The 27,518-nt window shown below is 46.3% G+C and overlaps 1 protein-coding gene across 2 annotated transcripts; it reads right to left on the reverse strand.

The window, feature by feature from the left end:
* Positions 1-1,023: 1,023 nt before the first annotated feature.
* Positions 1,024-27,518, reverse strand: LOC119436252 (uncharacterized). 2 transcript variants are annotated; one of them, XM_049656573.1, is made up of 8 exons: positions 27,403-27,501; positions 25,520-25,726; positions 24,735-25,039; positions 20,966-21,122; positions 16,302-16,470; positions 4,544-4,647; positions 3,482-3,975; positions 1,024-1,238 (listed from the first exon to the last, which is right to left on the reverse strand). In XM_049656573.1, exons 2-8 carry the CDS (start codon positions 25,556-25,558, stop codon positions 1,160-1,162), a joined length of 1,347 nt encoding a protein of 448 aa, XP_049512530.1. In that variant the 5' UTR covers positions 25,559-25,726; positions 27,403-27,501; the 3' UTR covers positions 1,024-1,159. The 2 variants fall into 2 exon arrangements, with proteins under 2 accessions (XP_049512530.1, XP_037558975.1); XM_037703047.2 differs by lacking the exon at positions 25,520-25,726 and having other exon boundaries at positions 27,403-27,518.

Raw genomic sequence — 27,518 nt, forward strand, 5'->3', positions numbered from 1 at the left:
GCCTGAACTCTCTGTGAGCAATATACTGCGAGAAGGGTTAGGCGGTATCAGAGCGCTAAATCAGACAGATAATATTCCTCTGTACGTGCAGTTGTGAATGGATCCCCGACGCGATTCCCTGAAACGCTTCCGTCCTTGACGCCCGTTCTCGACCGGGATCATCGCCAGCGCAGCACGCTTCCGTGTCAGCCCACTTGCCACGTCGCGCGCGCGAACGTCGGTAAAATTCTTGAGTGAACCATGGAGAGTGTAACGCATTTCCGTGAATCATTGTACGGTTACCTTCTCGCTAGAGCGACAGAAGAAGGAACTTAAAAGAAAATGAAATCAAACAGGCATTAGAATCTGCCTGAAGGTGCGTCTTGCCTGCGCGGGTTGCCAATCGCTCACGTGGCTTTGCTAGACAGCAGCTTTACACAAAAGCCGGATTTTCCAGTCACGCGCAGTCGACTCGAGAAGGTGAAAACGAGGATCGGAAAGCATTCAATCGTGAAAAAAAAATAATGTCAAAGAACTTACACTTCTGTAACTTTGCAACGAAACAACAGAGTCCGTTTAATGGAGGCTCCCAAGCGAATGTGAGTGAGCAGCACATAGTCATAATGTGGTCGGCACCTATCCTTCGAAGTCCGCTCTGTTGTATCACGAGTCCCAAAGTCGTCTCTTTGCAGAGCTGGCGTTCCCCTTGTCTGGAAGGTCTCGAAATGGCGGCTTTGGAAGAGCCAGCCCTCCCTATCCCAGCATCATTAATAATCACTCAGATCCACGGTCAGCCCATCCCAGATCTATGGACAATGTACTGAAGAGTACCCGCCATGGTTGCTTAGTGGCTATAGTGTTGGGCTGCTAAGCACGAGGTCGCGGGATCGAATCCCCGCCACGGCGGTCGCTATTCGATGGGGGCGAAATGCGAAAACACACGTGTATTTAGGTGCACGGTAGAGAACTACAGGTGGTGCAGATGATTCTGGCGTGCCTCATAATCAGATTGTGGTTTTGGCAGTTAAAACACCATAATTTAATTTTGTACTGAAGAGCACTGAGACATCCCAGTTTTCCAGATATAAAGCGCCATTGTTGTCACACATTTTTCTTTTATTCTTGAGACGGTGGCGTGGAGACAGAAAATTTCAGTGGCCGAATACGGCGTTGCATCTTCTTATCTGCAGTGATCGAACATGCACGTGGTTCCTCGTTTGCATCCAGCTTTTGTCTTGAAGTATTTGCAGGATCTGTACCTGGTTGAAATAATAGAAAGCGAAGATAAGAGATTTCAAACTCAATAGCCACCGCAGAATCTATATCAGAAAGCTTCCAACACTTTATCTGCACATGCAATGCTCGAAAAGCTTAAAACGAAACAATTATGTGTCATTGCGCAAGTTACATCGATGTTTGTTGAACTCCATATATGGGCAAAATTCTTCATCTGAGAGCATTTCAGCCCTTCGAATAGATCTGAGCAGTGGTTATAACGCTTACTCATTCTTTCCAACTGAAATGCATTCGAACACCTCGTAGTAAGGACGGCGAGACGTGGGCCGCATTGACTAATTTGACAATAATAAATCACAAATAGTTTATAAACAGTTGTCCACAAAGTTGAGTGACTTTGACAACCCCTCAGTTTTCAGGCACTTCAGCTAGTGTTTTTCTTTTTTAATGCGGACTTTGCGGCTACCGTTTACCACTTGGTTTAAGCGCGAAAGGTGACAGAAGGTGACAGGACAAGCGCTAACTCGGAAGGTGACAGAAGGTGACATACGGAAGGTGACAGAAGAAGACAGGACAAGCGCTAACTCACCACTAAATCATTGTTTGAGGACACAAAAGTCCTTTCTAGACACAAATGCCAAACTACACGCGAAATAATTGAGACATTTCACATAAAAAGACTAGGAGAAACTTGTGTTAGCCAGGCATCAATATCATTGTTAGACAGTGAATTTCAATAAATGCTCAGCACGTGCGTCAGTGCAAAGTAATGTTTTTCTTCTTTGAAATTCTGGGGCTTCAGCATTTTCTGATTTGTTTTATCTGGTAACTGTTATCCTTTAGACCATGTGATGTTTCCTATGCTACAGTTTTTGCAATCAATCGTATATGTTTTTATTTCCAATAAAGATTTAGTTGTGAGTTAGCGCTTCTCCTGTCTTCTTCTGCCACCGTCCGTGTTCTTTCGCGCTTAAACCAAGAATATGTTACCGTACCAACTCGTCCAACTGTCCATCCTTTTGCATTTACCACTCTTCGAATAGCGTATGAAAAACCTGATGCCGAAAAAGAGGCAAATAAGTTTTGCATAACACAGAGAAGTCACGGCTGCGTGCGGTACAACAGAAAAGTCAGCGGAGGATTCGGTTTTTCCTGCTCAATACTGCAGTATCACGGGTTACGCGATTAGCACATCACGGTTTTAATGCACGCAAAAGACGTCATATACATTCCTACGCTCATTCATGCTAATGTTGGCAACTCCGTCATGCCGCCAGCAGCATTGGAAACGTAAAGAACATCACAACACTGATTAATGTGATTTAACTGTCTTCTGAAACAGTAAGGTTATGAGAGACGTCATAATTCAAGGTTGCGGATTCATTTTGACAACGCGGGTTTATTAACGTATAATAAATATACACGGGCGTTTTATCACTCCACTCTTAATTTAGAGCAATGCGGTCAATGCGACCAGAAATCGAACCCGCGACATCATGCTTATCAGAAGAACGCCATAGCCACTCAGCCACAGCGGCGGGTACGAATAAAGCTGTCAATAAAAGAACACACATGGAATCAGCACGCGCCATTTCACAGACTTTTCTGCTTATCATTTTTTTTTCCCTTCATGGAGTAGAAGCAGCATTTCCAAGCTCTGGCGCACAAGGTATTCTCGCTGAAAGGGCCACCAAGTGGGTCTCGCCCGGGAAGACTAAATTTAAAAAAAAAACTAATTCTGGTGTTTTACGCGCCAGAGCTACGATCCGAATATGAGGCTCGCTGTAGTTGGGGACTCCGGATTAATTTTGATCTCCTGGGGTTCTTTAACGAGCACCTAAATTTAGGTACACGAGCGTTTTTGCATTTCGCCCTCATCGAAATGCGGCCGTCGCAGCTGGGATCGAAGCAGCGACCTCGAGCTCAGCAGCGCAAAATACTAAAATACCTCGAGCCCGTCGCTGTGGCTTAGCGGCTATGGTATTGCGCTGCTAAGCACGACGTCGCGGGATCAAATCCTGGCCGCGGCGGCCACATTTCGATTGGGGCGAAATGCAAAAACGCCCGTGTCCCATGCATTGGGGGCACGTTAAAGATCCCCTGGTAGTAAAAATTAATCCGGAGTCCCCCACTACGGCGTGCCTCATAATCAAATCGTGGTTTTTGCACGTAAAATCCCAGAATTCACTCATACTGTCTGTGCGGGCACCATACAATGTGCTTTAAAATTTCTGAATTTAAATCGTACATATGACAGAATCCTTACCTCGGCACGTAGGGTTGGTAGAAGCCAGCAAATACTGTCTCAAAGCAGGGGACATCTTGAAGCAGAATAAGACGAACGTCATTGTGATCTTGAATTGTGGCGTTCCCGATTCTTACCGACGGAAGACCTTCAGTCTTCTGTAAGGCGTTTTCCCAAACCTCGGCTATCTTAGGCGTAGGTGCGTTGGGAGTCGTGCTTATGCCGTTCGTATTTCCCAGAACGACGAAGCGTGGGTGCTTGGAAGCCATCGGCGCATGAGTGGACGGCATAAAATTGGACGATTCCGCTTCGTCGGTCTGCGGAAGCACTTTATCGGGAGGAACAATACATGAAGTTGGCTTCCACAAAGCGGTGCCCAGGAATTCGACAGCATCGCCACTCGCAAGCTCGTCTTGAAGGATCTCGTCCAACTCCACCAGGCCGTAGATGATTTCGTTTATAATTGCATATCCATATACTCGCAATAGGTGTATCGTTCCTATTAAGTTTTTCACCTGCACGCAAAAAAGAGAATAAGAGAGGAGGGAACGGAGACATGGGCAAAAAGTCAGTGGACGCCATAGCTGAGGCATTATTTCAGATTACATAATTTAAGTAATGGTTGACCCCCATGGCGTCACATAGGCACTAAAATGCACTAGAGGCGAATCTACACACAACAAACTTTCGCAACTGAGCATGTGCTTCAACATGCCCATATTCTAAATAAATGTAAAAAATCGCAAGAAATTGAAATGAGACGGGTCGTGCGCATGTGCTCATAGTGAGCTCGTATGATTGGTACATTGTATACTGTATACCAAGCAACGATCGATGCGCGCTTGTATGATGTTAACACTCGCTAATGTCACCAAAGCTTTGTTTCAGTTACGAACGCAGTCTGAACGTGGCAAAATCCAGCGTCAAAGCTTTCTTTGTGTACCACCAGAGCCCAAAGAATATGGAACAAAATATGCGTAGAATAAAAGAAAAAACGGGCGCAAAATTTAACTTTGATTGTATGCTTAGGTTTAACAGTTTAAAACCCTGATAAAATCACATGCAGCGGTTGAAACGGCTTACCTTGTTAAAGTAAGCTTTGTTAGACTCATCCATGCCAAACCAACAGAACCTTGCAAGACAGAAGGATGGTCCAGGCAACGCATACACCTCGCTCGTCCGTAGACCTGAAGCATATTTTCTGCTAGTAGGTCTTTATGGTAGAGGCGACAGGGCGTCGTGTAATTGCAATGTAATACATATTTGCTATTACTGGCGTTCAGATAGTTCCAAAGTGATGCGTCGCTGAAGACCTATAGCCTATATTATACGCGTTACGCTCCACAATGTCTCAAGCATAGCATACTTCACGCCATTAGTGGCTATGGAGATTTCACAGAAAAATAACCATCAATTGGGGATATTTGAGTGCAGTTTGGCCGCCCCAGCACTTCGAAACGTTCCCTAAGCTTTGATATTCGACATTCCTTTGATAACATAATCAGTGACGTAGACCCCAACGTGCAGCCAATACTAACCTGAGCCGAGTTCATGCGCGAAAGAAAACATGCACTGGGGCGCGATCTTATAACGGTTCGCTTGCTCTCGTGCGGTTGATCAGAATAGCACTATCGTCAAGAAAAATGCGATTCTGACCAATCACGCGTAGGCCAAGATCGCACCTCTGGGCGCCGGAATCTACCAGCGAACTCACGTCCATCTCATCAGCGGATTTGATCTCCGCTCGTCGAAAGCGCTCGGCCACGGCAAAACTGGCCAAACTGCACGAACACGCCGACTCAACAGCAAGCAGGCTTGTATCTATAATTCTGCGTTTGAATGTTGCGACTGTTACGATTATCGCAATTTTGGAACATTTTGGACGTCTCGAGAGGCGCTGCTACGACAAGCGCAGATTGCAGTATGGGAACTTTGTAACACCCCTGGAATTTTTCAATCAACACCGTAGTTCCAAATCGTTTTTCATTGATCAGAACGCCTCCAAATATCGCCTTCTTTTTTTATAGACTTCCGTATACTGCAGCGAAGCTGTTAATGTCCCGCAACAACAGCGTTCCGCTACAATTTTCGTGCGGCGATGAAGGCCGACGGGGCGGCGTGCGGCGCCGCGGTCGATATCAAATGTAAATGCAACGCAACGTGTGTCGGACCCCCGAATTCGCTTTGAAACGTAATGATCAATGATTATAAAATAAACGTTACCTTGCGTCGATGTACCATTTTTATGCACAACAAAATTATACGCACTTTCTTTTTAACCAGTTATCCGTAATTTGTGTTCCTCACGTCGCCTTATACCGACTCCCAGTTGGAGGTCAGCTAGGTATTTGTATGGCTGCGGCAGTGCAAGCTGACCCCGTGGTGCTGCAACGCCGTGGTGCTTCAACACAGTATGTGTGGGAGCCGTCATTGAGAACGGCCAGCCACGACCTCGCTCGAACGCAGCAGTGTTGCTGAAAGTCGAAGCTCTCGTGCTGCAAAGCAGCCTGCGTGGGCGCCGTCACTAAGAAGAGCCAGTCACGACCGCACTCAGACGCAGCATCAACCATACTGCTGCATTCGAGCGAGGCTGTGAGCCAGCAAACCGACGTGCGGTAGTATTTCCGAAAGGTGTGAGAACTCGGTTACACAGCTTCTTCTTCTTTTTACGGTTTTACGTGCCAAAACCAGTTATGATTATGAGGCACGCCGTAGTGGAGGGCTCCGAATTAATTTTGACCACCTGGGGTTCTTTAACGTGCACTACAACGCAAGCACACAGGCTTTTTCGCATTTCGCCTAGCTCCATCGAAATGCAGCTGCCGCGGCCGGGATTCCATCCCGCGATGTCGTGCAAAAAAAAAAAGCAAAAAAAAAGGGGACACATTGTGGCCCATAAATAGCTACATGCGCTATATAGGTGTTGCGAGCACGGTACAGGCGCAAAATATCGTTTCTTGACGAATAATTGACGAATACCGAAGTGAAATTTAGGCATAGAAATGGAAACTATACTCACCAGCCACGCTTCACGCATGCATCAACACGAGTTCTTCTTGCGGCCGAAATGTTTGCCCGAACACTTGAAAATTTTACATGTGTACATCATCATCATCAATTGGTGAAGAAAGTATACCGCGTGAAGCATATAGAAGTTATAAGTGGTTGTACAGTGTTCAGGGACTCGCGGATTCCATTTACTTGTAACATCAATAATGTTTCAAAGCGCACTTACAAAATCTAGCGGAAGTGTAGCAATAAACCTGTCCACACCAAGAAGCGCCGGCCAAGGCTGTGGCTAGGTGGTTTTCTGATAATGTGAACACGACTTTGTTGCTTCAATTCTAACACATGTCCGTTGGTTTTTGCAGCGTCGGTGAATATATATAATGATTGGTAACACGCAGTTATCTATATGTCACTGCTTGCGACGTCGCGGAAGTTCTGATTATTTACAACCGCGGAAGTGGTACAGTTATAAAGGTAGCGGTGCACCGCGTGGAGGCAGAACGGGCAACCTCGACCAGATTGTCCACAATCTTACGATATCATCTGCACGCGAATAAAAAGAGGAATAACAATCAGCAACCAGAAAGAACAAGAGTGTTTTCTTTCGCACACGCTTTTGAAGCTAACATTCTGCAGGAAACAAAATTAACTATGAGAACTGCTGCGCGGGATCCAGAAAATAGTAAAGGCAAATTAAACATATACATATCAGGGTAACAAAGTTTACTCTAACAGTGATGCAATTAGTTTGGACTCGTTGGTGAGCATGTATAGTGTGGCAGGTAGCAAGCAGCCCCATTAAAACGTTAAAACTGTTTCAGGCAGGCAGTGAGGACAAATGTCGCCTTCGAAACTATAGGTAATGTATATATATATATATATATATATATATATATATATATATATATTAATGTGGGCAGCTTCCACTAGTGGTGCAAGGCTGGAGTAAACAGCTGAGCTGGTGATCGACCTAGCTTCTTCCAGGTTTTACTAGGCTAGGCTAAGTTTTGCTAGGAAATGCTAAGTGCTGCTAGGCACGGTATTCCGAATCAGTTCGCCGCCGACGGGCAGATTCTCGCTTGGCCGCGCGACGCGCGGCCAAGCGGTTTCTTTTTTGGGTGTCCGGACCTTCTTTGGTCCTCCCATGTCCATGTCATGCACTCGCCACAGAGTCAACGAGAGTTCTGCCGCCGTCGCGGTGGCTCCAAGCTTTATCTCCCCGGTGACGTCACGGCGAAGCTGCGCCTCCACACTTGCCGGGGCGTGGCTGGTCGAAACCTTCCGAGCCGCCGCTAGGGGCGCCGGCTGCAGTCACGGACGCCGCGCGCGTTCGGCGCGAACGCGGGGAAACGTGGACGGCGTCGGCAGCAGCTCTGCGCGTTGCCTCGTTGGTGCTGCTACAATTTCTTTCTCTCTCTCTCATTTTCTCTTTCTCTCTCCCAAGCATAGCGCGCGCCGCGCGCATGCTCTCCTTCCCTCTCCTTAACGTCCCATGTCAAGGCAACATATGCATGGCACCGAGAGGAGGCGAAGCACACGCCCCTTCGCGAGGTGGTTTCTAGGCAACGCGCGGTGACGTCATCACCAGACGCCATTTTTGGTTCGCACTACGCGGCCTAACCAAGAGCTTAAAGAGCGCCGCTGTTAAAAAATTACCAACTCAGCCCTCCTGACATGTACGTACTTTTATGCTCCCTTAAAACTAGACTGGCTCATGAAACAAGACAGATGGTGGAGTGCTTGAGCACCTTGGCTCGCTGCCACAGCGTTTAGGTTTTTAAACTACTGCGCGTGTGTCACGGAAACCTCGCGACGAGGCTGCATGCATGTGACACTCCTGGCCATTGAGCAAGGAAAAAACTGAGAGGCCCTACCCCCTCCGCGCGCTAGGAGAAAGTGTGGAGGAAATGACGTAGTCATTGTGACGTAGTAATGGTATTTTTCTTTATTTTTTCATGATTTTTGCGCTGTAGCGGCCATGTTGTCGCGGCACAATGGTGGCTTTGTTATGGTGAGTGCGTTCACACTAGAGTGTACTAGAATATGGTCGAGTGGGACGAGCGGCTGGGGCGGCGCATGCTTTGCAGTGAGGCGCCCGACGTAGAAAAATACTGGGGCGGCGCTGCGGTCGAAGTGGATTGGGCCGCATCAAGGTCGCGCCGTTGGAAACTGCTGGCGATACTGCTCGGCAGGGTCATTCGTACTACTTCGCGCACTGGTATTTGCGTTGAGACCAATCAAATGGGGTTCATAATTGTAATGACATGTATTTATGCCTTAAGAATAAATTCATTTCCTTTCTCTTCTTTATTTATTTTTTATTATTTTCTCATGCCGTGACAGGAAATGAGGCGGCACACGCCGCTGCCCGCGAGCATACCAGCCGGGCTTTCCTGCCATTCCACACTAGGCCAGCCACCAACGGTGATGACATCGCCCTAAAGTACTCGGAGCTTCTGCAACACCACCGACTCACCAGAAGAACGTATCCATCACCACACAAGAAGCTGAGCAAAGAGGAAGAAGTCATCCTCCACTGCCTACAGACAAACACCTATGTACACGGAATAATCAAGCACAGACTCTATCCTACGCAGTACTCATACACATGCACCCACTGTGACGTCCCAGACAGCCTGCAACACATGGTCCAGGATTGCTCACTGCGTGACACATCCCCAGACCCCAGCTCCCAAGCTCAACAATACGACACAAGACAAGAAGAGCACCCCAGCTCAGCGCACTTCAATACCACCACTGAAACGTGGAAGGCGAAGCTTTGATCTGCCGACCTGGACGACCAACGCAGTCTTGTCGCCCGGGCCAAGGAGGCAGCCCAAGCCGGAGGGTTCCTGGAATAAGGAATCCTCCCACCTAGGGTGAACCGGCTCCTGACTCGGATTACCGTTTCAGATAGTGAAAGTTTATTTCTCTCTCTCTCTCATGCCGCTCGGTGATTCCGCGCGCATTGCGGCCGCAGTGTCGGCTTTCATTCTACTATGTTATTTTACGGTTCCCTTTGGAGAAAAAGTATTTTTCTCGTTGTTCAAGCAGCATGTATCTCTCGTGTATATTGTTGCGCATATAGTTTTCTATCAGTAGGTCTTGCGAAACGCAGACGAAGCAATTGTAACATATGTAACTTTCCTGCTTGCCGCTTCAAACAAGTAAAGCATATCTGCCCCACCCGGCTCCTTGTACTTAGATTTACGGCACTCACAGGTATAGATTTTTAAAAAAGAGTAAACTGCAGTGCAACATTCCAATCAAGTTTCCGCCTTTCTCGCGTAACAGAATGCGGAGTAATTGGTACGGGGTCATTTATTGCAGTCGGACCTCGAGCGCCGAAAACGGTTTTAGTTAGCCATTCTATATGCTAATCTTTGGCCGTAAGCCATGCGTGGAATTTTTTTTGCCAGTCGATACTTCAAAAAAGAAAAAAAAAGAAAGAAAGCCTGCGCGGTTGCCTAATTAGTGCCTATATCGTGGATACGGCGTTGCGCTACTAAACTGAAGCTCGCGGGTTCAATCCAGGTCGCGCAATTCGATGGGAACGAAATGGAAAAAGACTCGTGTACTTCTATTTAGGTTCGCGTTAAAGAACCCGAGGTGGCAAAAACTAAACCGGGTGCCTCATAATCATGTCGTGGTTTTGCCACGTGAAACCCAAGAATTTGCTTATATTAAAAAAAAGAAAAAGAAAAAAGCAGGTGGCTGCGTTCTTCGGCTTATTTGTGGGGGTGTAAACAACATAAATTATTCTCGAGTCTGATTTCCGAGAAAACCATGTTACGCTTATCCTATATTTCATGCGTAAATGTAATGCCGTTCCCAAATGTATGACCGCTCAACTCTGCAGCTTGTATATTATAAACAGCTGCGTTCAGTTATCCGGTGCACTATCATAACGACCATAATGAAACAATTAAAGGAACGGCATGTCTCACATACACGTAGAGATATGTGCAGATCTGTTGCGTTCGTTGAAGATAAGTGTGGTACCACATGGGGCACTCAGCTTTAATGGGTTGCAAACATGGTGAGACTGTCAAAAATTCTTGTCAGAATCAAGTTAGCAGATTTACAGGCTGCCCCAAAACGCAGGACTTATTAAGCATTATTAAGTATTATTAAGCAGGACTTATTAGCACTCGTCCGTTAATTCTCTCAGGAACTGCGCCTCTGCGCAACAGCCACGACTCTCCGGCAGCAAAAGCATTCGGAATAAGAGTCCTCACTTGCATGCAGCCACTCACCTTTGAGATTTCAATAGTGCTGTTATGCGTTACATTCGAACGGAAATGACTATTCGGTGTCGTACAGTATATCAATAACACACACACACACACCACACACACACGCACGCACACACACACACACACACACACACACACACAGATATATATATATATATATATATATATATATAGAGAGAGAGAGAGAGAGAGAGAGAGGGTGTTTCAGTGAACACTTTGAAAATTTATTTAAGGTTGCCTGTGGTAGATAGCCCAATTCTTGTTCATGAGCTGGTCTACTCGAAGAGGCGGACATTACTTGCACAAGAAATTGAAATGCATAATCGAATAATTAACAGAAATTCGCTAATGAAGTTTTTAACTAATTACCTGAGGGCCCATATTGCAATTTACAAATTGTAGCTGTGGAGTTCGCAAGGCGGATCCACTTGGAACGAATTCTCGGGATGGCACCAGTTTCCAGATATGAATTCCTGAACTTTGCAGAGAAATGCATTGGCGTTCCAGTTAGGTTCTTAAAGGGGTTGAGACATCAAATTTGTGGCTTGCGCGTTGTTTGTTTCAAACGTTTCTTATTGCTCCAAAAAGCATGATACACGCTGGAAGGTTCATATATTCTCGGTAAATAATTTAATATCGCATTATTTATGTGCACCATTTTCGGTTTCGGTTTCTCAGCGCTGAGTTGGACAGTGACGTCACTGGCTAGGAAGCTTGGTCACGTGGGCTGTGACGCACGCACTGCTGCATCGTCCGCTCTCGCACACACGTTTTGTACCAGCGCAGGCAAACAAACCCGCGCCGACAGTTGGCATCGCTAGCTGCGCCAGCTCCGATTCCGACAGCGTCTGCGTCCGATGCAGCTTATACTGCACTCTAGACTCGAGGCTCTCGAGGCTTGCCCCGTGCTGTAGGTCACCGCTCATTGTACGTCACTCTAATGTGGTATGACGTCACTAAAACGTGTTACGCTTCTAACACAGTGACGTCGATGTTAATCGTGCTAGCGATGGGTCTCGATCGCGAGAACGAGCATTTAGCACTCTTTGGAAGCGAATTAAAATTTATTTTAAACGTTTGCTGTGTCCAACACTTCATGTTGAGTGTCCTTTCATACAGAGGAAGCCTACAGCAGGCCTTTTATACCCTCAAAATTTGGTGTCTCAACCCCTTTAACAAAACGTCGCTTTATGCACTGAAGCACAAAATTAACTGGAACGCCAATGCATTTCTCCGCAAAGTTCGGGAATTAATATTTCGAAACTGGTGTCATCCTGAGAATTAATTCGAAGTGGATTCGCGTTGCGAACTCCACGGCTACAATTTGTAAATTGCAATGTGGGCCATCAGGTAATTAGTTAGAAACTTAATTAGTGAATTTGCGTTAATTAGTAGATTATGCATTTCAGCTTTTCGTGCAAGTAATGCGGTGCAAGTAATGCGTGCAAGTAAGAGGTGATCTACTCTTCGAGTAGATCACCTCAATAACAAGAATTGGGCTATCTACCACAGGCAACCTTAAATAAATTTTGAAAGTGTTCGCTGAAACACCTGTATATATGTATATATATATATATATATATATATATATATATATATATATATATAAGAATCAGAAGCACAACTTCGCGGTTATCTTAGGTTTATTTACCCAACAGCTTCGGTCGGTGGACTGACCTTTTCTTCACCGACCGAAACTGTTGGGTAAATAACCCTAAGATAACCGCGAAGTTGTGTTTCTGATTTTTCTAAATACGCTTGGCCCATTGAAAAATCCAGTTACTACTATATATATATATATATATATATATATATATATATATATATATATATATATATCATAAGAAGCCAACAAACAATAACGCCAAGGACAACATAGGGGAAATTACTTATACTTATAAATTTAATTAAAGAAATGATAAACTAATGAAAATGAAAATGGATGAAAAAACAACTGTCCGCAGGTGGGGAACGAACCCACCTCTTCGCGTTACGCGTGCGATGCTCTCACCATTGAGTTATCGCGGAACCGTTTTCCCATCCACTTTCTGGGGTATTTATGTTTTACAACTAGAACTAACCCTGGGAGTGTTAGCCAGCGCCACCACTCACAAACCATAGGGCGGATGTGGAACATCCTTTCTGCCGCAGGCATCACGAGCACGTGATCTTTTTGGGTGATGGCAACTGGTCAATAAACCCACATATGCTGCCTACAGGCATCATTGTTGCCGGATTCGAGCCCTCGTTATGTAGTGAACGAGAAGAAAGAGAACCGAGGGGCCCGATTTTTTAATAAGCATATCATAAGAAGCCAACAAACAATAACACCAAGGACAACATAGGGGAAATTACTTGTACTTATAAATTGAATTAAAGAAATGGTAAATTAATGAAAATGAAAATGGATGAAAAAACAACTGTCCGCAGGTTGGGAATGAACCCACGTCTTTGCAAACTGCCATGACAAGATGACGTAGTAACGCCAACTTCCAGCGTCACTTGGCTTCACAAAGAATGACGTCAGGGCCTCTCCTCAGTTTTTTCTTTCCTCCATGCTCGTGGCGGCCTAAAGTTCACGAGAACAAGACGTGCTTGTCCCCTCAATCTCTCATGAAATGGAGCAACAAGAGTTCCAGAAGGGTCCTACTGCGTGTTCCTATTGACCCTTTTCGCGGAGCAGTTTGTTCTCGAGAAAGGAGATGGCGCTTGCGGCGGCGCACCCCACGTTGCCTCAGTGAAAGCGCACGAATACGAAACCATTACCGCTTATGCCCTGTTTCTGTGCGATCAGCTGCCGGAAATGCAACTGGGTTTTCGCTCACGCACTGTGCTCCTTTCATGCTGCAAAATGTGGAGCGCTGGATTGAAGACGTGTGCAGTAGTTGGCTGCAAAAATAGTGACTGGCATATTAAGGAATGGAATGAATATGTGGGACTAAGTTCACGAACCATTGCTACATACGGACAGCCTGTGTTGCCGGCCCTTCTCGATTCACGACTTTCCTCGTGGACAAAACAACAATCACTGATGCGCTAGTGTTGTATCGCTAACCTCCAAAGAAAAGACTTCAATCCCAGAACGTCGGAAAGAGTGAGTGCCGCTCGACAGAAGGAGTAGCGCCGCTTCCAGGCATAGTAAGTTTCGCGCATGTTCTCTACACACATCTACCCCAACTCGCACGCAAACTTACGCCCACTCTTTCGCCAATGTATTAAGAATATGTGAATGGGCGCACACTTGAATCAATGCGCCAAAGCATGGTTACAGTGACTACACCGACAGCACACGAATGGTCGAAGCTGAGTGTTTCGTGACGGTCCACACGAGTGAGCAAGTTACTAGCGATAATACATCTTTGCTAAAAGCTATTACAAAGTACAGAGCAGCTACGTTCCAAGCCTTGAGTACAGCATGAACTAATCTATTTCAACAGAGCACACGCGCAATCGACTAGGCAGAAAATAATCAGGTATTGACCGCACCGACGAACTTCATTGAGTCAGAAACATGACAAGCCGCTGCTTCAATGTATTTTCCAAATAAAGAACGAAGAGCACAACACACTGATCCTGATTCAATTCATAAGCTGAAAGTTTGGATAGCATGGAATACATTTTTAGCCTCGCTTTTAGAACAAGCACCATATACGCTACTCACGCTGTTTAGACAAAGCTTAATGTGAGCTCCGAAAGCACTTTTGCATGTTCTCTGAAGCTGTGGCCAAAGCTTTGTGTCGTCCACCCAGTCACCGTCTACGGTATCTCCCGAAACAGGTTTCCTGAGCCGCACCGGGCGTCATGTATTATCGACCAAAAAAGTTTACGGACCACGGTATCTCAGAAAACGCTAAATATCCGAGCATCCTTTAAAAGTAGCCAGTAAAACCGTACATCACATTGTTGTTCGCATATACCAGTAGAGGCTGGAAATGGGAATACCAGGGCCAGTATATTGTAGCGATGCGTTTCCGGTAATAATGCCTTTTCGCGCTCATCGCGCTTTGTGAATGGTCAGAGCGACGGTCCGCTCGCGTTATCAACGGGATCAGCCGGCCGTGAGCGGTGGATGATAAGACTAGTGCAGAATAAGTCATAAGGTGAATATCTCCGCAGCCTCAAAACGCAGCCTGGGCCGCGATTTTGTAGCAAGGCATTATGACTTATTCCACTCTAGTCTTATCATCCACCGCTCACGGCCGGCTGATCCCGTTGATAACGCGAGCGGACCGTCGCTCCGACCACTGACAAAGCGCGATAAGCGCGAAAAGGCATTATTACATAAAAGGCATCGCTACAATATACCGGCCCAGGCTGCGTTTTGAGGCTGCGGAGATATTCAGCTTTTTGTCAGATCTCTTGGTCCGTAAACTTTCTTGGTCGATAGTACATCCATTGTGAACACGGAGGCAACGGAGGCAGCTGAGGCAAGTAATGGACGGCGTCACCACGTGATCAAACATGGCTGCACCCACGTGATCGCCGCGAAAAGGGTCAATATACAGCTTGGTCGCGCAAGCAGTGACTTCGAAACGTTTGAGAAATTCTGTGCATCTTGGGTGGGCTTCGATCACGTGATAAGAACGCGGTAATTACGGTGAAGAGACTAAAAGCTGACTCCTCAGCTTTAAGTTCCGGCTCCTCCTTTCCAGAAAAAGAAATGAAATTGGATTGAATAGCTTAGTGGCCTCAGAGGCAAACTTAAACAACCTGCGTTACTTGTGCTTGTAGAATCTGCTTGTATTTTGTCGCGCGCCCAAATGAAATGATGCATCATATGCATTTTTGAGAACTTGAAATGTATCAACCCCCTCATTAATTCTGACGGATATAGTGGTGGATGCGCGGAAGTTTAGGCGTGTTTGTATGAGTTCATGATGTAGCTGTACAGCGCTAAAAAGAACATGGACACAGGTGAAAAAGACAGGACAGCACTCATCCTGTCCTTTCTTCACCTGTGTCCACGTTCTGTTTTGCGCTCTACAGCTGCATAATGTAGCGGTGGATATTCGTGTCCTACGAATACGCCTGTGTCATATGTCACGCGTTTGAAGAGCCATGCTCTTGTTGCTATGCTACCACTTATTTTTCGGAATATAGACAGGGCACGTAATTTATGACAGCGAGTGCATATGTTTGTGTCCTGACACGCAACGGGTTGCTCTCACTCATGAAGCGACCTTGTTTCCCTTCTTTTACATTCTTCTTCACTATGCTTTTTGTCATATAAGAGTTGCGATTATTACATGCGCGAATTTTGTGAAACGCAACGACAAAAAGGTTGAGGGAATATTTGCTTACAAGGAAAGGCATCAGACTTAAGGCACCAATCAGTAGGTTGTTGTACACTTGGGAAAAGGGAAGAAAGGTAGAAAGAGTAGTATGACGGACGAAGGTGAATGCCAAGAATCAAGGTACGACGATAAACAACAGCACATTTACACACAGTCTGCAAGTCATACGCTGCATCATCTCACATCATCTGGAGTCATGCAAAACAACACTATACACCTCTTGATAAGAAATGTGGTTGTTCCCTCATGAGCAGGTAAGTGCGAAGCGGCTCTTATTCTTACCATTATCCATGCATGATTTCTGGAGCAGGGCCAGGCGACGTAGAAGATACAACTTGTCGCTGGGTTTCAGAAACCAGCCTGTACACAGTGGATACACGTCTTCCCATTTGTCCAATGCGCGGCTAATATACGTAGTGCCGAGTAATTTGGTGTTGCAGGCAGCTAAATACTGCAAAGAGGACCAAAAGCTGCGCATGTTAATATGTATTTGTATTTCAAACATGCAGCGCGAAGCGATATACAGGCAAGAAAAATCCTACAAATGTAGACGCAGATGGGGGCCAAGGGGGAAAAGGGGGGAGGGGGGGGGTGTAACATGAAACAATCTCAAGAAATGCACGCAAGAAATTCTTTTTCCCAACACCCCGCGTTACTCTTTCTTTTGGTATTTTTTAATGCTTAAGTGCACGCACTGAAAGGTAGTCATTCAGTATGCTTTTTGTGCAGATTAAAAATGGAGGAATGAGCACAGAAAAAGAATATTCCAAAATTCTCATATCAGCTCCTCACACTGCGGCAGGATTACTGATAGCGTGGGGTGACTCGTAGCACATGACACGTACACAGGCTTAGACAACTAAACCAGTCACTGTTCAATTCTCCTCTGTAGCGATGCACATTCAACCCCTCATCATTATGGCCAAGCAATAATACAATTATTCTACAGCCACAAGAAAATCCCTATGAGTACAGGGGTTTTCATAATGTGCTTGGTAATATACAGCATATGAATCGTCATTTTGTTACCGTTAACTACCAGCCAAGAAGTCGAGTGATATCCAAGGATGTCAGAAGCCTGTGTCGCTCGATCTCACCACGCGCCTCTGCGACAGTGAACGAGAACACTACGTTTTTGATGCTGTCAGCAACCAAGCACCACTTCCTATTAGCGGCGAGAAGTTGGAGTGGCGCCCTCTACGAGTGACGTCACCGCCAGGACGGCGCTCGCTCGGCTGCTGCGCGCGCTCGTTGCCTTCGTGCATGCTTGGGGTATTGGTGGCTCGAGCCGTACTTATTGAAGGATATGCCGGCTTCTTTTTACTGTCATGCCTGAACGGCAGTTTCCTCTTCAAAACCGCGAGTCGTGAAAATTTGCGGCGTGGGTATCGCAAGCTATGTAGCATTGAAGGGGTCAACTGGTTTTGCAAGGCGTATATGCGCAGTGTCTGTCCATAAGCTTTGCGTAAAAAGAATGTTTGCAATTTCAACACACGAAGTTGTGTATGATGCTCCGCAAAGCAGTTGACATTCCCTTAGTGCTTAGCTATGAGAGACATTGCATTTTACAAGGAAGAAAAATCTTGGTATTGGTATTTTATGTCAATATTATAAATGGGTGTTAGAAGGAAACTGCACAGCGAATCTTTCATGATGATTGTTATTACTATGGTGAGTTGTTCTAGGCAAATATGACTACTTTATTAATGCGTTAAAGGAAGAATTAGGCGCGCATTTTGCATGAAAACGTTTGCTAATATTTTCGCCCAGAAAACGCATTGGCACCGAGAAAACGCATTGCTCATGGCTGTTAACACGACGGCGCGTCACGTATAGTATGTATATACTTCACGAATACCATAACAGCAATCGCCTGAAAGAACAGTTTCATGGTTAGTATCGAGAGCCTATCAATTGCACGCGAGAAAATCTTTCATAGTGACCCTCAATTGCCTTTATCGACGTTATGGCACAGCCCTTACGGTACTTAATCTACTGACTGCAGTTACGGCGCGGCACGCGAATCCCATCACTTCACTACAACTTCGAATTGAAACCATGAAACAGTTCTTCAAGCGCCAGTTGCAATGCCTAAGGTATACACGAGGCTATACAGCGCAGCTTAGGCTGCGCTGAAGAGGAAAATTCAAACGCCTTCTGCCTCACCATGTCTCGATCCTGCGTTGTCTAACTACACAAACTGAGAACTATTCGCTTCATGATTTCATAAAAGAGAACCTCACATACCCGCCTCATATAGAAGACACAATAAGCCTCAAATTAATTCACTTGATTTTTAACCTCCACAGGGGAATAATGATATCTTCAATAAGCCTCATACTGCTAATGAATGAGGCTTCGGCTTCTTTCTAGCTGCAGACATACGGTCCAAAAGGCATATTTCATTACAAAATATGGGCCGAGCAGCCTGTGTCAGTTCGCCAAACAGATGTGTGACGTCTGTTCCTCAAGAAACAAGCAGCCGTAAATTGCACAAGTGAGTTGAACGTGTAGCACGGAACAGTGAATAAATATTGGTACATTCCTTTGCGTATTCTGCAAATAGCTGTCAATTAGGCCTCAATTAGGTTTACTTCAAATTACCGCCACTTGAAATTAACCGGTGAAGAACGGACAAATTTTGAGAACCAGTTAAAGGAACAAGTGGTGCTGGTTGAATCTAAACTGCACTGTCAGGTCCTCGTGTTACTGCTGAGCGTTTCTGTGAAGAAATGAAAAATTAGATATTATACCATGAGCTACTCGTCTAAAGCAAGCACGTTTTAATGGGTTAAAATCAAGGTAAATGTAGCAGTCATATGTAGCAGACATAGTGACATGCTCGTTGCACCACTGCAGGTATATTATCCTAACTGGATTTTTATGTGCTATGTTTATGCGTTATGTTTTTATTAGTCACGTGCTATTTATGCCCTCAATCTTCAAAGTCTAGATCCGCTCATGAAAAACACGCAATGGGCTGGCCTGCAGCGTTCGGCTGGCACTGCAGCGTTGCCCTTGAGAAATAAATTGTCGTCTAGGAAATAAGCTCTTTGAATAAGTTTGCGCCAATGAAGACGTCGTAAAATGTATTTGAGATAACCGTCATAAGTATACAAGCACAGGGAACGACAGCGAACAAACGGAAACACTGCAGAGGGCACCCGGACAGCGCCCGAACGGCAGCAGACGACAGGCACGAGTCCGTGCCCTGACGTCGCGCGAGCGATGCTCGCAGCGCCTCTGTAGGTCGTTCTCGGGGCTAATAGGAGAAGGTTGCTGGCTGCAGATGTATCTAGCCTTGCGAGACTTGCCGGCGATTGCTCCGCCCGAGCGTCGCCTTTCAAGAGAAAAAAAGAAAGGAAGGAAAGACAGGGAGGTTAATATATAGGCTTTATCCAGTTTGCTACCTTGCACGTGGGGAGGGGGAGTGAAAGAGCGAAAGAGAACACATGAGTCTGGATCATTCACACGCACTAAGCAAGATGCAGCGTATATACAGTCGGGCACTCAAGTATGTCGCCTTCATGTACTGTAGAGGAGGTAGTGTGGCTTTCCGGGCATATGAGCTGTGAGGCCAGGATCTCAAGACCTTTGCTTCTGTAAAAGGCCGATCGTACTGTCTACTCAAGGCAGACCGGAGAGCGTGCGGTTGTTTGTCGAAGCGGGAACAGTAGCACAGGAGATGATCGACGGTCTCTTCACATCAGCACTTCGCGCACATTGGTGAGTCAGCCATTCTAATGTGATAGCTTTATGAGTTAGTGAAGGATATTCCGACCGACAGCCGACACAGCAGTGTTGCGTCACGCCATGAAAGATTTGTTGGTAACTGCAGTTGCAATGATGGATCGAAGCTGTATTAAGCGACAGTTGGAGTTCTGTTGAGTTTTCCAAACACACAACGTGATATTACGCGCGAGATGGCGAAGCTATCTTGCAACGTCTACTCTTGATAAAAGGTATAAGGAGTGCCGGCGCTCCAGCGTGAGCACATCGGGGAACGTCAACGGCGAGGTGGTTACCAATACCAACGACGCCACAATGTCCCGGCAGCCGTGCACTGAAAGATTATATCATGCCCTCTGCCAGCAACGCAACTACAAATTTTGTTGGTTTGGGACACCAGCTCAAAGTTCGTTACGCCTTCTCAAACAACTACAAAGCCTCCGATTCACAGGCCGTGCTGAAAGGTTCGGCTCGCTTCTTTCGATGTCGGACACACTTGTCGGGAGTTCTGTGTACCTTTCACGGAGGCGCACAGGTAACACATTTGTAGTAGTCTGTCGAATCACTTACACCGCAATGTTGGCATCGAGGTACGCGTAGTCGTTCGCCAGATTATTTCGCAATTGCTGACGTCGACCACTGAGCCCGTGCACACCTCCACGGTACTTAAATTTTGTAAGGACAATCAGGCCAACTTACAATGATACGGGGGAAAATCGAGGTTTTCTCTGTTCAATAGCCCTTCTCCGAAATTTCGCAGTGATATCACGCGCACGAGCACGCACATGCACAGAAGCACAAACGCAAAAAATAAACTGCGGATACTACATACGTAAATATACTGTATGATAGACCACGGTGTGATAGACACACTGTGCACTGGCGCGTTCGAACAACGCACTACATGCAGCTATCAGTTCTAAACTACGTGCTTGAGCGAAGAGAAATTTTCTCTCGCTGTCTTTATTTGTGACTTCTGTGTTCTTAACATTTTTAGAGCACTTGCACTAGACGTATGCTGCTTTGGAACTGCACCGTGCTACTCGAGACAAACACGAAGAAACAGTCAACATGAATGTGCGCTAGCTAGTGTGCTACGTGCGAAATTATGAGGTTATTCGGCTAGCATTAGGTGGAAGACATTACCTAAGAGCAGAGCATCATGGGGCTAGCAATGCGGCGAGCTAGCGGGACACAATGAAAAAAGCGATACAGACCTCCACAGTCATGTCCTCCTTTTGTAATGTGTCGATGACAATCACCAAGTAGCCATACTTGGCTGCGAGCTCGATGTACCGGGCCGTCTCACGAACTGTGGCATTGTTGTTGCGATTCATTACTACGGACGTGTTTCCTTGTAAGGCTTCTTCCGTTCTGTCGCGAGAAAAGCCCATGTGGTGGTATTCAGCGCCCTATCACACCAGATTTATCTAAACGCATATGCTCTCATCCATATGCTTTTCACCGCCCTCTTTACAGCGTACCGTGCAGGAAGTTTTCAGAACACAGGCGTTACCAACGGTTAGTTTGACAGGAAATACTGCTGAGTTTTGCAGTGCAGTGCCTACTCGCCAATAACCATAACAAAAATAAGGACAACAACAACAACAACAACAACAACAACAACAACAACAACAACAACAACAACAACAACAACAACAAAAATAATAATAATAATAATAATAATAATAATAATAATAATAATAATAATAATAATAATAATAATAATAATAATAATAATAATGAGAAGTGGGAAGCAAAAAGAAAAGAGTAACGCAAAAGACTGATGAAGTAGTTCACTCTGGTCACTGTTCCTTGCTGCTTTCGTGTGTGAATGCGAAATTAATGAAGTAAGAACGAGCACTTAACTACAACTGTATAATACCCCAAACACAGGACAAAGCTAGTTCTCTACTGCAAGCAGCAACAACACTAAGATGTCCACTTCACCAGAATGCAAATACGTTGAATTACAAAACACCTATAAACCTTTTCAGTTCAGTTCAGTTCTTTATTTAAGACAACAGTCTCGGATACAAGGGCAAAAGGTAGATGTGCTCTGCCTGGCGGGACCCCAGCACCCGAATGCACATACTCAGAGCATGCAGCAACGGAAACAAAAACATCATGCACAATCGTTACATACATAGGGCGTGGTGGAAAGGTGGCAACCGGCGCGCGGCGACTTTCCTCCTCTCTGGCAAGTGCGAGCCGGCGAGCACGGTGCAGCGCTGCTTAAATGTGTTACCGTCGCGTGCTGTGGACCTATTTGGAGATGTTGTAGATCGTTCTCCGAAAAAAAAAAAGTCGCAGTTTCATACGAAAGGCGAAGCATAGATTGCGATAGGAAATTAGTAGAAAGCTATACGAAGTAAGGATATTAGTTTTATCGGCCGTATAAACTTGCAAACATTCGTTTCCTAACTAAATTAACAAGCACGGTGTCACGCGCACAGGTACACATGAACACATCTCGCTCGATGACCGCGTAAACTCGCTGTCAAAGCGCTGGAGTGAGGAAGCGTGGTTGAAGCAGCGAGCGAATTGACCTTCGTGCTATCTCTCGCTTCAACGCGAACTAAACGACGAAAGCACAGCGCATACGAAGATATATAGGCACTCGGCATGCGTACATTGTCCACATCTCACATCGCTTTCAAGATGAGGCCCGCGCGGGCGCGCACTTTGTCCCCGTCGCAGATCGCTTTCAAGATGCGGCACCCGCGCGGCGGCGCCGTAAGCAGCAGGCGAACGAGGAGAACGCCCCCCCCCCCCCCCCTCGCCCCCCCCCCCCCCCACCCCCCGTGCTTCGTGCGCGACATAAGACGGCGCCCTTCCACCCCGCCTTCCACCATCGTGCGCGCGAGATTGCGTCGCGATCGTCGGCTGACCCTCGCAAGCTTCCACTCGCACATACAGCGTACGGCGCGCGGTGTCGATGTTATCGTGTTTGGATTCTACGCAACATAACGGCGACGGCGATGCCGGCGGCAGAAATGCGCTTGGAGTGTCCATATAATTGCTATTGCAATGAAATTACGTCAGGTCCGTTACGTGATGTCGGCGGGGAACCACTGTATATATAGCCTTAGAGTGCAGCAGTGACTTTAAAGTATGCAGAAATTTCTCCTGACTGCGCAAACATGCGACATGAATCACAAGCCGCGGTGTGGGTGTAGTTTACTATTTTGGCTGCATCGTTTTTCACTTGACGAAGAACAGCGGCGTCTGTGGGTTGCCAACGTGAATTCTCACTACCTGATCGCTTGGCGTGGGAACTTAGACAGAAGTGCGCTAGTGTACGACCAGGCCAATGCAACCCCGAAACATCAAAGCGCCAAGTGTCAAAATATTTTCGTCAGTCACCTGCATTGTTTTCACGCATTTCAAGTTACTGTATATACTATGCCTACGTCACCCTTGCGTGTGAGGCCGATGGCGTGGCTCAACACAGCGATCACTGCGGTTGGTAAACCAACTTGATACGTAAGCTCTGTGCTTCGGCATTGCCTGTTTGCCCTGTAAATCAGTAATATTCAACGGGCATCGCATGAAAAGAATGCGATAGGCTATTTGTGCGCACACAATTTCCGAAATGCGGGTGAGTGCGTCGTAGAGGACGGGTCGAAAAAGACCCAACAAAACAATCGGTTTTTCATCACCTTGTGTACTTAAGTTTATGTGAGCGTTAAGAATCCCAGGTGGTCAAAGTTAATTCGGAGTCCCCCACTGCAACGTGCCTCATAATAAGACCACAGTTTTGGTACGTAAAACCCCAGAATCATTTTTTTTTTCATCTCCTTGCAGCTTGTACGGTGTGAATTACGCTTGTCCAGGGTGTCGAATTGGACGATTTGGTCGCCTCTATCGAAACAATAATTGAAAAGAAAAACAGCAAACGTTTTGAGCCATGCGTGGTCATGGCCGCATGCTCGGTCCATGCGTTATATATATATATATATATATATATATATATATATATATATATATATATATATATATATATATATATATATAACAGCGCTACAACACAGCAACTGCAACAAAGTATATTCGGACGCTCGCGCAGTCTGCAGCCGGCCGCTCGACCACTCTGGAAAAGTGTAATTCACACTGTACGGCATGCTGTTATTACTAACCAAAACAATTTTATTCGTAAGAGAAAACCGCGTCCAACGAACGAAACAGTCATGAAATGTATCTACAGATAACAATTTTAACGCTTCTCAAAGAGAACAGCAGCACATATTCAATAGCAGCACGTTACCCACGCTTTTACCATCGTCGTGTATTCTCATAACTTCTCATTGCTTTTAAACCACAGCTTGGAACTACAGGGAGAATATAGCAATACGGGCACATTCGCAACACGAATTTTCAGAAATTTTAGAAATAGAAAATTGATCTCTGAGGATGACTGCAGGCTCTAACATGCGAACCCAGATCACTCTGAGCGCTCCGTCCGCCTCACCGCCAGCAGAAACACCGGATATGCCGACTTAAACCACTTCAAGATGTCTCACAGAACCGTTTCCCATTTAGAAGACACCGTATTATATTATGTAGGCCGTGCGAGCCCGAAAACTGCAACCAGAAACTGCTACCGAGCGTGTATCTGGCATACAACAGAGAACATTCGCCCAACCCAGCATAGCGGCGAAAGCAGATAGCCCATAAATGGTGCCACTGCCTACGCAATTTGGCGGCGCCCATGAAAAGACAGTCTACTGCAACCTGCAGTTGTGTCGCATTCTGCCAAATATCGAACGAGCGCTGGTGGCAGGCTTTGCTTTTTCCTGTGATGCCTCATACAACCTGCTCCTTATGCCTAGGACAGGGCTAAATTTTACGTAGACATTTAGCCAGTTATACAAGTCTTTTGAACGTGTAGATCGTGTTTTCTCTTAACCGCATATAAAAAGGAAGACAACATTGCCACAGTTCGGTTCAGTCATCGACGTTAGTTTTGATTTCCGGTCGACTTACCTCTTCTGGCACAGAAGGTGAGCCTCCGTTGTTGTTTCAATAGTTTTGTCTACGGCTCCAATACCGAGAAACATCTGGTCAGCGGAAATGACCTTGCTGTCTGGGTAAGTCCTTTTGACAGTTTCTGCGATGCCAGCCTTGCCTGATCCTGGCAGGCCACGAGTAATTAACATGACTCGGCCATATGATCGCAGGAAGTCTATGCACTCTTCGCTCCTCAAGAAGGGCTGTTCACCATTTTCGCTCATGGCGACAGCAGCTGAAGTTGCACCGACTGTAGACAGATGCCTGCGGCGTCCACAATCCTGAAAGATCAGTTAGCACTGCGGTAATGATAAGGTGATGATGTATTGATCGATTTTGCGTAACATATAGCTACAGAAACCCTTCTAAAGGACTTCGTAATCCCAGATTTCAGAGACCCGATCATTTCAGATTCTTTAGCGTTTACCGAAATATCAGCAAATACAGGGCCTGCTACATTTCTGCCGTATTGAAAAACGACCGTTGTGATAACACACTAACTACCACATAAGCGTACCACCAATAAGCGTCCATCACCCCGCTACTCCAACTTCCCCTCTTTTTTTTCCATAATTGTCGTCATGGTGGTCTGCTTTTCCTATCCAAAAGCCACACCTTGTGTATGCGGACTGTGAATCCCATCCGATTATCGATCGAAGTTGGTCGTGAAGCGACACGATCATGTCTTTTGTCAGCCTTATTCGTATGTACTAAGAGAGTTCACCAAGGTGCCCAGCATATTCATTTCAGACGTGCATTACCTTGTCAAAGATCATCTCTGCACCGCGGGCAGCCGGCATTGTTCACATAGACGCTTTTTACGTCGCCAATCTTGGAGCACTTGTGACATTGCAGGGGCTTCGGTATGTACTGTCGAACTGGATGGCGCACATGGCCAACTTTGAAGTGAGAGGAAAGGCCGTCTCCCTCAAACACAAGCTTCAGGCAGCGTGTGAACACCTGCAAAACTAATTTGCGTACAATTCAAAGCATTCAGACCCAAGCTGTTAGGATATTCCTTGGAGTACCACGCAGTGCGTCAACGGCTGAAACTGTTGCCATTGCTCAAGATTAGTCAATCACGACGCACATCGTCATCGAGACAATGCGTGCACATGTCAGGCACATTGCCCGGACCCCCTGCCACCAGCTCGCCGCACTCACCATGGAAAGACCCCGCGCGTCCCGTAGCACAACTGTCAGTGCATATAGTGCTGGCTTACATCGGGGTATACGCACTTGCGGCCAGGCCGGTGTCTCCTCCATGGTGTTTGTGCTATTCTGAAGTACACTTAAGAATTCCAGGACTTCAGAAAAAGTCAGATCTATCACCATCTACACTAAAACAATTTAGCTTACTCCTGTTCTACGATAGATACAGTAGCGACGTACACATCCATACTGACGGATCGACTACATCGACCAGTTCTGGCGGTGCTGTACACCGACGAGAGGAATAACACTGCGATTCAAGACGTCACATGTTACGACGTCCACAGCTGCAGAACTCACGGCTATGAGCAGTGCACTTTAATTTATTGACACGGAGAGCCCTGGTACATGGGCCGTGTTTTCCGACATGGAGCTCACGAACAGCTAACGTACGAAATTGTCAAACTTCACCACGACGTCAAACAGAAAGACCACGAAATTATTTTCCAGTGGCTACGTGGCCATTGCGGGATCAGTGGAAATGATCGCACAGACAAAGCTGCCCGAGAGTCACATCAAGAACAACACAGCGTTCCCATTCCTCTTTCCAGGACAGACGCTGCAAGGCAGCTTTGTCACCTGGCACGCAAGCTCTCTTTAACAGAGTGGAACATTCCAAATATAAGGCGCACCAGGTTACACGAACTGAACCCTTTGCTCCAACTTCGACCTCCACCCGACCTTCACTGACGTGAGGCATCGCTTCTAGAACGGCTGTTGTTGGGAGTAGCTTTCACGAAGGCGTACACTATTTTGATAGGAATTACCGACAGTGCTGCGTGCGACGTCTGCGGCGGCGAAAAGAACATCGAACATTTGTTGTGCCACTGTCATCGATTTCAGTCGGAAAGACAAGCATTATCTATCGCCTTGCGACGACTGGACGATCGGCCGTTGTCCGTGCAGGGGCTACTTGAAGACCGTCCCCATCGCTCGTCTGCCCACATAGCTGTGAAGGCACTGTTGTCTTTCTTGAGCCTACTGGCCTATGTGAACGCTCTTGACTTGCTCGGGTCCTCCGCGTGCGTGTGCGAACTCACCGCGTCTTTCCCCCTCCTCTGTCTATCTCATCTTTCTATTCCTTCTTTCCCGTTCCCCAGAGTAGGGTAACCAACGAGGCGCATTTCTGGTTAACCAGCCTTGAATTCTCTCTCTCTTTCCTCCCCCTCCATCTCTGTCCAATACGCGGGCAATGGTGCTTGGAGAAACAAAAAAGAAAAATATTTTTGTGCTTTCTTTTTAGCAACAGATCCAGTAAGAATGCCTTAACACCACATTGTGGCACCAACACAGCATAGTATTAGGCCATTTCACGGTAACGCAAAGGTATGACCATTTCCGATGAAAAAGAATTCCAGACGATGGCATAACTACAAAAAAATTCTAGACAGCACTAGCAGAATATATCTATCCAAACATCACATATGCTTACCGTGAACGATAGGGCCGCACCAATACGTCCAGGCTCTTCAACGCCCGTCGCGACCACTCACGAGGCCATTTAACAAGCGCCACCGTCCGAAGAACAGCACGTCAGTGCAGTCCGAC

This window comes from Dermacentor silvarum, chromosome 1, assembly GCF_013339745.2.
Source record: "Dermacentor silvarum isolate Dsil-2018 chromosome 1, BIME_Dsil_1.4, whole genome shotgun sequence".
NCBI lineage: Eukaryota > Metazoa > Arthropoda > Arachnida > Ixodida > Ixodidae > Dermacentor > Dermacentor silvarum.